Below are 15,695 nucleotides of genomic sequence, written 5' to 3'. Positions count from 1 at the left end.
GCTACTGGGAGCTGCCCGACAGTACGGATTTTGTCGTATAATATTATGGATTGCGTTGCAGTATAACGCTATGGAGCCTTTTGACTCGTATGCGACATGGCTCTGCAACCTCTTCTGTAGGAAAGAACCGTCTTAGCAACATTTGACCTACCATTGAACACCGCCGAGGTTTTCGACCAGTCACAACAAGTTCAATAAGTGCAAGCGGACCAATCACAGATGACGGCAGCACTGTACTCGTCAGGCTATCCATTTTCACTGTGCTTGCTGTGCCACATTGAAACCCCCTTCACTTTAGCATGCTTTTCTCTTGTGAGTGAATCAGATGAGAATATATGCTGGATATAGGCCACGTCGTTTGCTTTAAAAGCAAGCCGAAGTTACCTCCTCTAAAGTCAGAGAGCATTTCATTGGGCTTTTGAAACAAAGTTGGACGTTTTCGCCCGATGCTTCCACTGGCAGTTACGCAAAGTTTATGCCAGGGTGTTTGAATAAAAAGAGATTGGAATAGTTTTACGTTATAGGGCCCATGAACTCCTCGCGGCCATTATATCGCGTTAGGTTCGTGGTAAGTTGCCGTACGTGGCATCGCAATACACCAAACACCTGCGCAAGCAGAGGCCCTGTAGTTAATTGAAAAGTAATAAATCTGATTCATGATTAGGGCAACTCCAGTCTGCGATTGTCATGTATGACAAACTGAAGACCATAAAATAACGTTGCAATGGCGAGAATCGGCTCCGACGCTCATACTTACTTTGCTGCGACATACCAGACGCGCACCATGACACATGGTCGTCTGGGGCAAAAAAAAAGAACATAAGGAATTTCTTTCTCGGAACACCGGTATAAGTATTGAGTCGTCCCCCAGAGAGTGTGCGCATGCCATTGGAAAGTATGATGTGGGAAATGCAGGCCAATTACTACTGAATTTGCAATTTTCAAGGGAAAGAACCACCGTTTAGAAAAAAAATGTTGAGGCTAAAATGTAGCAAATTTGCAGCGCGCAAAGATTTTTTTCAGACGCAAGCGGCTATAAAGAAGATTTTAGCTTGCGAATTCAAAACAAACATATTCCACACGAATTACAAATTAAAAAAAAGCTGTTTTTAAAAAAAGTTCTAAAAAATAAAAAAAAGTTGTTTCATCGAAGGAATAACTCGCATGGGCAAACGCAGGAGATTCTGTCATCCACTCGCAATGGCAGGGTCGGAACGGTCATTGCAGTTAATATTTTTTTTCTGTTTATGTACTACTATATGTAGTATTCTGTCAAAGAACGTGGAACCTAACAGATACCTGGAAAACCGAGAATGCATATAATTGTTCTGATATATACTTGGCTTCACTCGGGTATCTGAGATGTTGGGAATATGCCTGATACTGGCGGTTGCGTCATCTACGATAAGGATTTGGAAATTAAATCTCGAGGCAGTGTCTTAATCGCTAATAAAATGCAGGGAACTTCATTTGTAGAAGACATTTACAGCGTAGTGGAGAATGTATGGGTCTCTGTTACATGATCCTTTATTAATTCATTAACTTGAGTATGTTGCAGGATGCTTCACCATTCTAGTTCCTTTACTTCAGATATGAGCAAAATCCTTGATGCTATTTCAGCTAAATTCCCTAATGCAAATGTTTTCTTAACGTGGGATTTCAACTATCATGACGATACCCAGTCCATTTCCACATACGGCTATCATTCTGCAAAGCATTTCCTTGACCGCACACTCGACATTTCGTTAGTACACTTCGTCAACCAACCATCACGAGGTACTAACACGTTATAGCTGCTTATACCGTCAAAACCCTAGATTACTAGTCATGTTTCATTTACATATGGTTTCAGCGATTACAAAATCATGAAGTTACCTATAATGCTGCCCTATAACTTTCAGCAACACTTACTTGTAAGGGCCCCTTTAAAAACAAAATAGCCGACTGTACAGTCAGTATTAAACGTCGTGAGATCTACTGGCATAGAATAATTCGTACCCATTCCTCCGGTACTGTCGACAAAATGTATTTCAGAGAGCAATCGCCGACTCTAATGCGCGATCATATAGCGTTAACTTCATCTGATTTAGCTATATAAACCAAGGTACCGTAATTCACTGCGCACATTGGTAAATAAAAGAGAGCACCCCTTCGTAATCTCTAAATCTCTGCACGCTTTCGTCATGGACCAAAAAGAAATCGTACGAAACAAAATATTGCAGTGCCCTTTGGAGGACAAGGGGTGCGCATAGCCTTGTGTCCTGCCTTAATACTTAATAATATATAATACTTATGCTAAAGCTAAACATTCCGGCGCACTCTCTTTTCGGCTTGGACTTCATCAGTACAGGATAAAAACAAAAATGGGATTGATGATGGTAATTATGCCCATGTTTTTAACCAATTCCTTACATGTATATTTGCGAAAAAGACCACAAATTATTTCTGGTGTTCTTCGCGAAAAATAAAAATTCTTGAGCCTCATCTAAATAACTATGGAAGTATCGTACTTGTAATAAAGAGTCTTAATGTGTCAACAAGCTTCGGTATTCATGGTATGAATGCAAAAATCCTCCAGCTAACAGTAATTCTTAGCAGTTTAATCCTCTACCATATCATCTAGAATTTTTTTTAAAAGCACACTTCAGTAGAATGTAAAAAATTGCCGATGTCCTTCTTGTCTTTCAATCCGGAAATAAAAGTAATATTAACAACTACACCTACGACCTTACGTCTCTGTGAAGCATTCACTGCAAAATACTTGAAGATGGAATTTGCAGCTAACATCACACAGCATTTATAAAAGAACCATCTCTGTGATCCTAATCAACCTTCTTTTAGAAACGGTTTATCATGAGAACTGATTAGACTTTACACATGATCTCTTTTAAAAAAAGTTCATGATAGAATCCGAACGACCGCAGGTGCAGGGTGCTTCATTTAAATGTTACCGATATTTTTGTAAACCACCCGCTACATTTAGCACAGATCTACTTATTCAGCTGAAATACTTAACAGGGAATTGGTCTCAATGTTTTCCTTTAAGAAAAGCACATAGGAAGTGGCACATATCCGGTGCTCCCATTTACCGTCAAAGCATTTCTTCGAGCAGCGGTGCCTACCTAGTCCCGCATAAACAGTGATCCATGTCACGTGAAAGAGGCCCGTTGAAGAGCGGCGCGTATGCAGTATATACTGCAGTACATGTATGCTGCAGTACATGTATGCAGTACATACATACGTTTCCCTTTGTGGATGCAGTGGCGCAATTTCAAGATAACCGCCTAGTGTTTAGCCGTTCTGTAGTAAACGTGCGGTCGAGAATATTGTTATGAGGGATAAGTCTCACTTACTGATTTCTTTAAAGTACGTTTCGCAAACGAAAATAGGTTCAAAAATGTACAACACGACTGTAAGTTCTACAGATTAAGCCGGTAAAGTTTCACGACATTTCTGTAAGTTTGTAAGCATCGAATACTGTATAAATCGCAAGGCTATTTTGGCCAGCTTAGATATCGAAGAAAAAGAAGGTATTTCGCCACGTCCTTTTCCTGTAGAGGTGGATGTAAGCATATCCCATCTAGACCAACGTTGCCGTTCCTAGTGCAATGGCGATATCGTAATGTTAGGCAGCTGCTAGAATACAAATTTATTTTATTCAATTGATTGATTACTTTTTGCCGTAGAAGTGCATTTTATCTGTCATCTGGTTTTGGTCATCTCGTGTGTCCCTTGTAGTAGTCCTTGAATAGTGCTCTTACCGTAGCATTTGGGACATAAGGCACATTACAGCAGTGTCTTGTCGGTACTAAATCATCCCAACATAGGGCGAATCAATTTCGTACTGCTTTTACAACTTCAGGTAGCACAATATCCTGAACATCCAACATCTTACATTGTGAACTTCCAGACCTGAAAAAGTGAGTATTATCCTCTCCACTCCTTCAAGGATGTTTTCTTGCAAACAACGACATAATGCATACCATGATTGCGATGAAACGTGTAATTTCACTTATGAAGACCGCGGCAAGATGTGGCAACACCCTTGTCTCAGCTCTCTACAGATCACATGGCGGTAGATTGGAGTAAAACTTATGTGATGAAGGTAAAGTGCGCCACTGAATTATTTCTTCGAGCCAGCACTGTGGTGCACGCTAGTGGAATATCTGACTTTCGAAATGATAACGAATGGACTGTAAAACGTGCGTCACTGGATCAATTGTTGGCTTCATTTATCGTGCATAGAAATTGGTAAACTAGTGTGGTCTACAAACCGATGCTGTTAGCTTAAAGAACTAACGAAAACAGCACGGCCTTATGTCACGAGCTGTTTATGTAGAAGCAGTATCATAGCAAATGTATAAAAAGATTCGCATTCTTCCCCCCCCCCCCCAACAAAAAAAAAGAAACAAACTCGTCAGAATAAGCTTTGACGCCGCTAGGTTGGGTTAAAGTAGTTGATCGAGAGGCCACAAAGTCCTTAAATTCGAGATACTGTGATTGCAGTTGTGCCTTTCGCAGAATATAGCAGTCGTGGTGCGAAGTCTGGGGTAGAAAACCTTGCCAAATTCATCGGCAATTTACAGCAAGGCTCGTGATAATGTGAAACTAACATTTCTTTAAGTGACAACTTAGCCCGTGAAGCCTATAATAACAAATGTTTGTACGTACGGCATAGTACATTAAAGGTGTCCGATAGGAAATAGCACAGCTTTACGCAATGTTACTTTCTTATTTCCGTTGTTGCGTTAAGCATTCGGTGACAGTCTTGCAGTTTGTGTCGAAATGACAAATCATAGTAGTTGCTTACACTGCGGCCAGCGAAGCGCTGTTGAAGAATGTGTAGGAACAAAAATTATGATCTGCTAGCTGCGCATGATCACTGAACCGCTTACTTTGAAAAAGGAATAAAATTTATAATGTTGTTGTTGCAATATGAAATTTTAAATTTAAATTCAAATGAAATTGCCCGTATTCCATGCAGTGCTGCCAATTTAACTACCCTTGTTCGTCTTACCAATCATATATTATAAGTAAGACGAGAGTTTTACGGGCTGTGTGGCTGTTCCATGTCTTTTCAACCAACCGCGGAAACGAGCATAGTTTTTAAAAAAGTAATGTAAAGCAAGTAAATCCAAGAAAGCTCCAAAAGGTTTCCACAATGGCAGTCTAAGTTTGTACGTTCATGTACGGCTAAGAATGTTGGAGAAAAATCCTCCTTATAGAGAACCTCAACGGACTTGCAGTATTGTCCCTCCAGTGGCATCGTGGCACTGAAGTGCTGAAAGATATCTGGGCCTTTCGTTGCCTCACTTTCTGGCAATAAGATCTAGGAAGAATGGCGGGGTCCTCGCCGATTAGCGCGTCAATTCTCTCATACATACGATACCTTGAAAAAAAAACTACATTTCATCTCATACCTGGAGCTGCTCTCACTTAGACCACCTAGGTTTTGTGCCAGTAAAGCGTACAAGCACAACGGAGGACTACACGGCCTATAGTGAAAAAAATGTTGCAAGGAACAGTGGTCTGTTTACATGCATTGCTCAAACTGCTTCATATAACATGGACCAGCACTCTTGTCAGCACATTTACTGGTGGGATATAAAAAGCACCGGATCTGTCCAATTACTCGACGCATAAGTTGCCCAAGCTGAAGGTTGAATGAACATCATTATTTGGATCTGATAGCTGTGAGAGAGCCGAGTGTGTGCGTGCGATTGTTTTTTTAGGCTGCAATCACCGTCCGTCGTAGCCGACTCAGTGCTGAGGTCAAAAAGCCCTTGTTAGAGTCAATGAGGGAGTAACGGAAGCAGCAGGCTTCATGGATCGTACCGTTGAGATTGCAAGTGGGGTGACGCTCAAAGTGGCTGCTGTTGCACATTCAATACGATATTAACTTATCACGGGTCCGCAGACGCCCGTGAAGTTGCGCTTTATAAAGCAGTTCGAAATAGGGATCGTTCACAACTTCTTGGGCAGGGTGATTGCAAGGGCAAGCTCACGATCACCGACAGCAGTCAAGTTACGGAACTAGTGCTCTCTGCAACGGCACTTCGGAAACAACCGAGCGACTCTAAAGTAAGCCACTTTGTCCTTGCGGCACGATATAGATTTAACTTCAATTCAATGTTCTTCAATTAAAGCAGATACGCGCTCTTTAGAAATTTATATCTAAAAGAACTAGTAGGGCTTCTTTTACATTATGATGATGATATAAAATACTCAAACATACAAGAGAAACATGCAACACAGTTTTTGAGCTATGTCAAATATCACTTTTTTGATGGTAGCTGTTGTGTAAGCTTCCAGCTGAACTTTTGGACAGACGTTCACGGCCTGCTGTGCAATGTACTGCTTTACAGGTTTCATGAACAAAAAACTGCACGAAATATTTTATGCTGCGTGAAAAAATGCAATTGCAAGGGTGGCCATTTTGAAGTCGTCTGAGGCCGACGAAACCGAAAAAAATGTCTTCCTAATTCATTATGCCGTTTTTAAAGGGTGTAAGAACTTGGACTCAATGAGGCCATGATTCTAATATCTACGTGCAACATTTCACCTTTGAAGCGAGATGAAATACATTAGGAGCTCTAGAAAAGTGTGAAATTCTGAACACACAACATGAGCCAGTGCTGATGGCTGTTACATCTTCTATGTCATGTGTAGTTACCCTATGAATAATTGTAGCAGGGAGTGTACTCAATCGGAAAACAATTACCAGACATTGCACACAGCTCATTTTAAGCTCTCTATACTAATAGTGATCTACCATTAACAGAATGGATTCTAGTAATCTGGTATTGCATAACATCCGGATATCTTTGCAGATACATTATTAAAATGGCCACTGCGAAACTCCTTGTCATAATCGCTTTCTTCTATTCATCGTGTGCTGCGATGGTGTACAGGACTGGTAAGTTGCCACCTTCATTTCTCGCATTAATAAACATGCTTATTTATGTAATTTTGAACGCTATAGTGTCTGAAGCTGTAGTTTTATTGGCAGTATTATGATCCTACCGAAATATATGCTTCAATGCCACAACAACGTTGTCCTCTATTACGGTCTGTCAGTATGCATGCAGAAATGCGTGGTGTTCCAGTTGGCATAATATTAAACATGAATGCGCGCTGGCCTTTTTCGTAAAGAAGCTGCGTACGTGGCCTGTTACAGCCATCGCCCACAAGTGGAAGTTTGTAGTTGGTTGTCCGGTCTTCCTGTATGACCGAACCTAACAGCACTTTCTCTAGTTTGACTTTAGAGTGGTCTTTAGAGTTCCTTACAGTATTAACGAGACCTAAACATGAAGGGACTATGCATGCGAGTTTGCTAAAGGGCCCTGTGCTGTTTTAGGAATTGCTGTCATGTATGTATGGGACGGTTTGTCTTTATCAAAGCTTCGCCTATGTGGTTGTTGCGAATTGGGAAAATAGATCAGTGAAGGACTGGCTATCGCATTTATCCAAAGTAAACTCTAGAGAATGAGCAAAATATGTAATAAAACGGTAAAAAGGAAAGAAAGGACAAAACAAGAAAAGAAAAATAGCGCTAGAATAAAGTTCCCTTTATTCTGCCGTACGTAGAGTCTAGAACGCACTGTACTTGCGACAAGTAAGCGTCCATTCGCAGCTCATAGCGTAGCGCAAATTGTCTCGAATTGTACAATACCGGTGTGTGCATCATACCATGGTAAAAATTAAAGCGTATAAACATATTCAAAATTCCCATACAGATGTACAAGGTCCCATAGTGAGCACGCTCACCATGTATCGTCTTAAAAGACTTGAAAAAGGTGACTGTCCAAAAATCACAGAAAGTTACGACAGCCGGTCTTTGTCTGGGTAAGACCAGGGACAGAGGGCTTCTCAAGTGTTAGAAGATGCTTATCTCGTCTAACGAAATGGCCATGTCCGGTTGGTGTATGCTGTGTTGGTTGGTGGCTATGTTGTCATTAGGCTGGACACTGGATGATGGAGACTGGATGAGAAGGTGCTCAGCCTACGCATCCTGTTTGTGACAGTAGGAACCAGCAGGCAACAGCATCTTCTTCATTCAGTGTGAGAAGTGGAGGTAAAACTCTTCGAGATGTATTTAATGGACGAGCTTAAGAAAGATGCGTTCTAATGCTTCATAGACCGAGAAGCACAAAAACGGGCTATTTCTTAATAAGCGAGGTAATTTAGCCTTGTCGTCAAGCCAAGTGGCTTCACTAAGTTGTCGCAATCTAAATAAGAAGGCCTGCCATAATAAATTCAGAATTAAATTTTGGTTCAAGGTATGCAGTTCAATGTAAGCCTTCAATATCACTGGCTCGGAATGCATTTAAAACAAACGTAATGACCAGCCAGAGATGCAAGGTGTAGCCCTTTTGTAATTTAGTAGGCTAATAAACAACTAGTATTACATTACTGCCACTTATTTAGTATTTCTGGATTCGTCCGCGAGTCAGAGTAGATAGCCCATCTACTCTGCAAACACTTTCGGATATATATTTTGTGACTTGAATTAAACTGAACAGTTCGTTCATTGTGAATGACATCGGGCGTGAAAATCGATCAGTTTGGTTCATACAATATGTGGCGACATAAAAGGCCACTGTCAAACTGTCATTGCTTGTTGAAATATCAGTGAAAATGAATTGGAAGAAATATTTATGAATGTTCATTTAAAGAATGGGCCGGTAAACGTGGTTAGGTAAAAGTGGTCATGTCGCCACAGATTTGGCTGTTGTAAAATATGATGGGTCTCAAAATTTTCATTTACCGATACTACATATTGAAATAGTGTTGTTCACCTACATTTAACAAGTAAGCTAGGAAAAGCAAAGAAAAAGAAAGAAATGGACGATACCATTGCACAGGAAGCGTTCTATATCTTCCAACATTTTAGGTTTGATATATTTCTGCGTGTGATGAAGCTTTTTTATAATAAAAAAAAGAACGTTTGTGTGTAATATGAAAAAGGACAGTTGCCTATGCGCTAGATAGGTTAATAATGAACCCGTGTGACACAGAACACGCGGGGGCCATATAGGTTTCCTTATTCTCCGAGAGCGCCCTGACCCGAAAACCTCATGTCCCTAAATTCTCATGCATAAAACGGCATCGCAGTGTCAGTCCTATTTCTAAGTTTTTTTTATGAGAAGATTTGCACCCTGGACCACGAGATCCCATCACTTGCTTCCGCTACTGATACATGTACAAAACACCTTGCTAACATTGCAGGGATGTCAGCTGTTCAGGCAGAAATTATGGAAGGTGCAAGTCAACTCCCCCTAACCCCCCCCTACCCATTTCCCCGGGAAGAAACGTTCTTAGCCTCAGTGCTATCAGAGGCAAGGAAATGGTGTGAAGCACATGATTACCGTCGAAGAGATATTAGTGTTAGAAGGGCTCGAACGGCGCGTCGAATAAAGGCCATTTGGCGGCTGTGTGGTAAAAAAACACATTGAGCTCTATAGTTGGCGGTATCATAGTATTCTTAGTGGTTGGGACTCTGGCTCTGTGCCCACTGGACCTTCACTGCAAAGTAAAATGAAATCTCAAGAATGTGGATTCCTTCCTTATATGTACCATCTTGCACAACTTGCTTTAGCCGCTTTACAGCTTATAACGAAAGGGTCGCAGTTGGAAAGATCGCTATATAGACAAAGTATAAGCAGCGATAATGGCGTCATCTGTGAAATCTAACTCCTTAACCGCTACGAAGGTGGTGAGGATCCGGATTCTACAGGACTCATGGAGGCAAACAGTTCTTCCTTCTTCTGAATAGCTCTGTCAGCGTACATAACAATTCTCTAAAGACATTGTGTGGTACAAGTTGCTTATAGTTCTGTGTTTATCGGTTACTTCACACGTGGTAATGCATTCATATAGTCTTAGTTCCGTATTAGACGAGTCGCAAGAAATTCCGCATATATTTGTTTTTTAGGAATGTAGCATTGCCAATTGCTTGTGCTTCACAGATAATCAACTGAATTCTTGAAGGTGGTTTTTCCTACATTATAAATAAGGACCTCGACAGTATGGTGTGAATTGTAGCTGTTATTTGTCCCCTCTAATAAACGATGCTAAAATCTACGTTGAAAAACAAATCGAGCTTTAAAGATCATTTGAGGCGAGTGGCCCTTGCAGAAAACATGAAACAGCATTTTTCAGTTTCTGTTGAATCTTCAGGGAAGGTGCTATTGTCACGTAAGCGAAAGATAACAACGCCATTGCAGAAGTTACTGCTATGTGTAAAGTACACAGGACTAAGAGTAGTTTCCTAGGAGCTTATGCACAAACTACAATCAGGTCGCGGCGATGGACAAGGGTTCATTATTCACATAATTGCATAATCAGAGCAATACGTGCAGCTTTGCGTCCTCCTGACGGGGTGCTGATGCAGCTCAACGTAACTTGTCGTTAAAGTTTTGTATGAAGATTGGCATAAATCAGTGAGCTGTAGAAATACTAAAAAATGAATAAAAACTTTAGTCCAATGAGCCTACGCGATAACTTCAAATGAATTTGAACAGTAGACTTTCGAATTTTGAACAGACGCCATAGAAAGCGCCCATATGTGGGCGACAGAACTCGCAATTGGAATCGGAAATTCCGTAGGGAAATAAAGCAGCAGTGTGAATATATATCTTTAATCGAGAAAACAGTCTATTGCTCCAGCTGTACCACAATCGCCGCAGTTTTCTGTACGTTGGCACGGCGACCTTTTAAAATTTCAGTGCATCAATGAGTTTGTTTTCCTACGTTCCTTGTAAAACATTTGCGTGCGAATCGAAATTAGCGATAACAATTGTGCTTCATGTGCGCTAGATTTGAGGCAAACCTGCAAACAAGCATCCCTTCAATAGAGCAATGCATGTTTCATCAGCATGCGTTTTGTATGTGTTAAGGTGGTCGCTGGAAGAAGGCCATATACTTCTACTATTTCCAGCACACGTTGCGCGGACGCACTAAATGCCGTAATAATATTATGGTATTGCCACTTGCCGACGCATTTCATAATCCACAGTAAAGAAGTTACCGTATCTATTGTCATCTCTACAGACTGGAGGGACGCGCTTGACAGTTATTTTTGTGTTTCACACATTAAAAAAAATATTGTCACGGGAAGAAAGAAGCTTACCTCTATTCACAGTGGCGAGTGTGTGGTGATAGCGAGCGACTACTCGCAGTGACTCGAGCGTTGTCATGTGCGTCTTCAAACTAGGTGGAGAGTGCAGGTGGGCGAGGAACAAGGGGGGGGGGGGTGACGGTAGGCGGCAAATGTTGGTCGAGAGTTGGCTCGCCAGGAACTTCGGCAGTGGCGAGAGATGTGGCCCACACGTCCATAAGAAAGCAGATGGGTCTATCACCATGTGTGTGCTTTTCGGCCGGGTTGCGATAGCTCCGATATGGACCGTGTTGGTTCCGGTGAACACGGGAAGAGGCAGCAGACAAAGCAAAGTCAGCATGCTTGGTGGAGGAACTAGACGGAAGACCCACGTTGGCAAGTTCTTGGCAAATGACAGACTGAATGAGAGACACGAGTGGGCGATAATCGTCAAGGCATCGCGTCACTGGCGTGGCAGGTTACGCTGCTTCGATTTCTCGCCGGACGATAATTACGACGTTTTCGGAGGAGGTGGGCCCATGCGGTAGAATGTCTTCGCACGTCGATGAAGCTGCGGTATCGGGTAGACGCGTAAATTGCTGAACTATGCAGCGGCTCTTCGCGTTTTCAAAGCGGTGACATTCGTTAATGGTCTCATTGAGCGTTGTGATATTCTTGTGAACAAGAAGGTTAAGCGCGTCTTCCACCTTGCCATTTAAAACGTGGCTAACCTTGTCTGCCTCAGCCATATTGTCATCCACCTTGTGGCAGCGAGTGAGGATGCCCTAGATGAACGCCAAGTACAATTCACTAGACTTCTGGACACGTGTCTCATGGTCCTTTTTAGCAGCACGTTGGAGGTCGATGCGCTCGCCGAACAAATATATAAGCTTTTGTTTGCACTGGTGTCAACATGTAATCTCTTCTTGGTCTGTCCCGAAGCCCACCCGTGATGCTATCTTTAGGTAGAATATTATATTACCAAGCATAAGCGTGTTATAATACCTGCTGTGTGCGCTTGGGCAACCAGTCATCGACGTCAACGTTGTCAAACCCAAAAAACATGCCAGGGTCTCGAGGCTGGCCTAGGATGATCGTCGGTGGCGAACATGGGTACGTGGTATAACATTTTGCTTTGAATGACATCGCGACCAGGTTACGTCCACTGTGGAGCTCCATCTTGCTCAAGTGATTACTGCACACCTCCACCAATGATGTTACGGGAAGGAAGAAGCTATGTCTATTCAAACATGGCTTCTAATGGTGGAGCGAAGAACTGTAGAGCAGCGAACAATCAATCTTCTTCGTCATCTCCAAGGCCGCCATCAGTGCCCTCAACCTACATCGTTACCTACTGACAATATTTATGAAATGTAGCCTAATTTTAGTCCTTGAGGTGTGTAGTTTGTAGCGGTGGATAATTGTTGGACGGCAAGTAAAAATGCAATCATTTATTTAACTAAATAACCATCCAACTTCTTTATTAGTACATTACTGTGCATATTGCATTTTACGAATTGTGATCGGTGAGTTCGAAAGGCCTATTAACTTAGAATGACCATTCCAGGATGACACCAATCTCCAAAATATTCATTTACAAAGAGTGCGATGCATGGGCGTTCTATTTACTTTTATGCTTCAGTGCACAAAAGAATGTTCTGAATAAGATAGCAAGGGGAACAACAGTGCATTTTTACCGCTCGATTGAAGGCGCCTATCTCAAACCCATGCCATTCTCAAAATTTGTTCCAAGTGGATATGCCCTGCAATATCACCAGCGACAAATTGCAAACTGCAGTGTGTGCCGTGAGGTAATGAATGAAATTGTGAACATTAGATTTTTCTATTAGTCGATTATTTTTTTCAAGTTCTCATGCAAGTATGTCCGCTGCTTCGAGGAATACGCCTCGAAGATTAGAAGTATTCTTTCTGCCACAGGTGACGTTTAAAAATTCCTTAGAACCTATAAATGATAGCCCTGCATATTACGAAAGTCGGAGAACCAATGAGCATGCGGGCGTAAGCTTCTACATGCATACATACATGCATACATACATACATACATACATACATACATACATACATACATACATACATACATACATACATACATACATACATACATACATACATACATACATACATACATACATACATACATACATACATGCATGCATGCATGCATGCATACATACATACATACATACATACATACATACATAAATACATACATACATACATGCATGCATGCATGCATACATACATACATACGTACACCCGACGACAGAATATTACGCACCATGAAATCTAAGAAAAAGCTGAATATCTCCGCAACCTCACAACGCAATCTGGTATTTGCATTTTGGACCTCGACTAGAATATGCTAAAAACGTTGTCATGGGCAGTTTTACTGGTTACTGCTACAGGCTGCTCGGGTATTGAACGTTTTCGGAGATCCCGTGGTCCATTTTATTCTGTCCGCGACTGTACGTACATACATGCGTACAAGGAGCAGCCGGCATAAAGACGACAGCCCCCACAATCACCATTGAGGAAAGCCATGAAGCTAGCTAAAATGTGTATATAGGGGAAAATAGAAGTAGTAGACGGTCACATGAGTGTATTGCCAAGGTGACAGTCGAAAGCATCCATATATTCTCCGATAGAACCTGTCATCTAATCTTGAGACGCGGGCGTGCCGCTTGCGCCTATGTGCTGGTAAACGTCGTTGTCTTCGTGTAATGTTTAACAGGCACCTACGTACAGCTACAACCATTTTGGAGAGATGTCGCAAAATAATTATATAGCTTCGCTATCCTCTGAATACCACCGTTCTGATTGGGCCAGGGCAGTACTTGTGCTTTGGTGAGGGCCATTATTGCTCAAAAATTGGCCTTGCAAGAAACTGTTTCGTTGAATTGAGCTAAGCGCGTTCTGCTACGTTTCCATTTTCAGATGATCCATGTGACTTCAGAGATATTCAAATAGACGATGAAATGTTTTCCAAGCTGCTGGCCAAGCTTCCAGAAGGTCTGGAGTACGGCCCACAGAGCTTCCACTCTCTTCTCCCTGGAGTTGATGTCGGCGGAATGACTGTGCGTGGCCTGAGCAAACTCCGCCAGTTCGGGCCCCCAATTCCTTACTGCGCCAAAGGAAAGCGCATGGTGCAAGTTGACTTCTACAATGGTGAACCTATAGAATTCGCATCACCATGGAAGTCTTGCTCAGACCAACAAGGAGAGCTAGCTCTTCGCACCATGTTCTTGCGGTTCACAGCGCAATTTGTCATTGTCGAGTCCTCTGGTGAAGGATTGAAGCTGGAATTTGAGCGTGCACTTCCTGTTACAACGCAGAACATCCGCGTTGTTGTCAGAGGTGTTGGGCATATTGTGCTCGATGCTGTTGAAACACTGAGCGCACTCCTACCAAGTGTTCTTGAAGAAGCTTGGAACAGGCAATTTTTGTATAATCTTGGCAAGGCCTTCGATGTGGCCCTTGAATGAACTATGCACAATAAAAAAATATCGATGTTGCCACACCAAAACACGGTCTTGCAATCATGTCGCTTTTTCCTATTTCAAGAAGCTTAATAAAGACACTCACTTTTTCTGGAGTGCTTTGGTTTTATATTTTTTATCAGCACGTCATAACGTCATTCTTCTTCTATAGGCGAGCGGAGAAGTAAGCGCTAGCCTTCAGGAAAAATAAAAAAAAACATTCAGGGATGTTAGCTGCAGCCATTTCATTCATTCAGGAGGAGGGTAGGTGTAGACATGTTTATTTCTAGCACTTAGTCTTCCGCAACAACGCTTAGGGAAGAAAATTGACATGAGAGAGCCGATAGTCTCTTTCACGAAAAATTGCTACAAGATAAACCGGAACATTATAGGTACTTTTATTTCTGGTCTGTGGGTAGGATTGGACAGGTTTTGGAGAAGAATTTCAGTAGAAAGGTTACAGAGGGATTGACAAATGAAGTAGTCGTAAGTTTTCGTCGTGGTGTTGTGCACTGGTAGTATATTCGCTCACAGAATACGCCAAGAAAACTATGCGAACAGAAATAAATTGCTTCAATTTCCCGCTTCCCTTGATGGGAGTAGGACATCGAAAAAGAAGAATGGTATAGGTGGAAGGAAATGCTGCAAGATCTTCTTAGCTGGCAAGTATTGTACGCTGACGGATCAACTTCAAACACGAAGGATGACGGAAAATACCCTGTTGCGCCCAATGACGGTGAGTCTCACTGACAAAAGTGAGAAAACCATAACGCCGACGACGTTGACCATGAATAAAATGTAATTTGTGTTGCAGCTTGCCTGGTAGTTTTTCCATTCAGTGGGCAGGAGACGTAAGTGATTTTCATTTGATTGTACACTTATTTTAGGGCTTGAAATGCCGGACTTTTGTATCGCGCTGGCCATTTTTGCCACCGCGCGCCTGTTTCATTTCTGCTGAAGCCAGGTCCCTTCATAGAACATCAATAACTAGGTAAGGTCGCTGAATGAAAGCCAGGTCCCTCTACAGAACATCAATAATAGTAGAGAAGGTGGCTGAGTGCGCGTTGAACAAAGCAGTCATAGTGCCTATCTAATAAAGG

At 42.0% G+C, this 15,695-nt stretch overlaps 1 protein-coding gene across 4 annotated transcripts; it reads left to right on the top strand.

Annotated features, from left to right (window-relative positions):
* Positions 1 to 14,711, top strand: LOC135897239 (uncharacterized). Of its 4 annotated transcripts, none has more exons than XM_065425822.2 (4): positions 1 to 21; positions 3,863 to 3,920; positions 6,831 to 6,916; positions 14,054 to 14,711. In XM_065425822.2, the coding sequence occupies exons 3-4, from the start codon at positions 6,844 to 6,846 to the stop codon at positions 14,599 to 14,601; spliced, it is 621 nt and encodes a 206-aa protein (XP_065281894.1). In that variant the 5' UTR covers positions 1 to 21; positions 3,863 to 3,920; positions 6,831 to 6,843; the 3' UTR covers positions 14,602 to 14,711. The 4 variants fall into 4 exon arrangements, with proteins under 4 accessions (XP_065281894.1, XP_070386009.1, XP_070386008.1 ...); XM_070529908.1 differs by lacking the exon at positions 1 to 21 and adding an exon at positions 3,337 to 3,434; XM_070529907.1 differs by lacking the exon at positions 1 to 21 and adding an exon at positions 5,983 to 6,081.
* Positions 14,712 to 15,695: the final 984 nt, after the last annotated feature.

Source organism: Dermacentor albipictus, unplaced genomic scaffold (assembly GCF_038994185.2).
Source record: "Dermacentor albipictus isolate Rhodes 1998 colony unplaced genomic scaffold, USDA_Dalb.pri_finalv2 scaffold_35, whole genome shotgun sequence".
NCBI classification, from domain to species: domain Eukaryota; kingdom Metazoa; phylum Arthropoda; class Arachnida; order Ixodida; family Ixodidae; genus Dermacentor; species Dermacentor albipictus.
The sequence above is the reverse complement of the archived record's forward strand: the minus strand, read 5'-3'. Positions and strand labels throughout refer to the sequence as shown.

Excerpts from the sequence above, each read along its gene's own strand:
- LOC135897239 (XM_065425822.2), top strand. The coding sequence starts at position 6,844 with ATGGCCACTGCGAAACTCCTTGTCATAATCGCTTTCTTCTATTCATCG. Across the intron at positions 6,917-14,053 it reads TGCGATGGTGTACAGGACTG|ATGATCCATGTGACTTCAGA; the intron begins GTAAGTTGCCAC and ends TTCCATTTTCAG.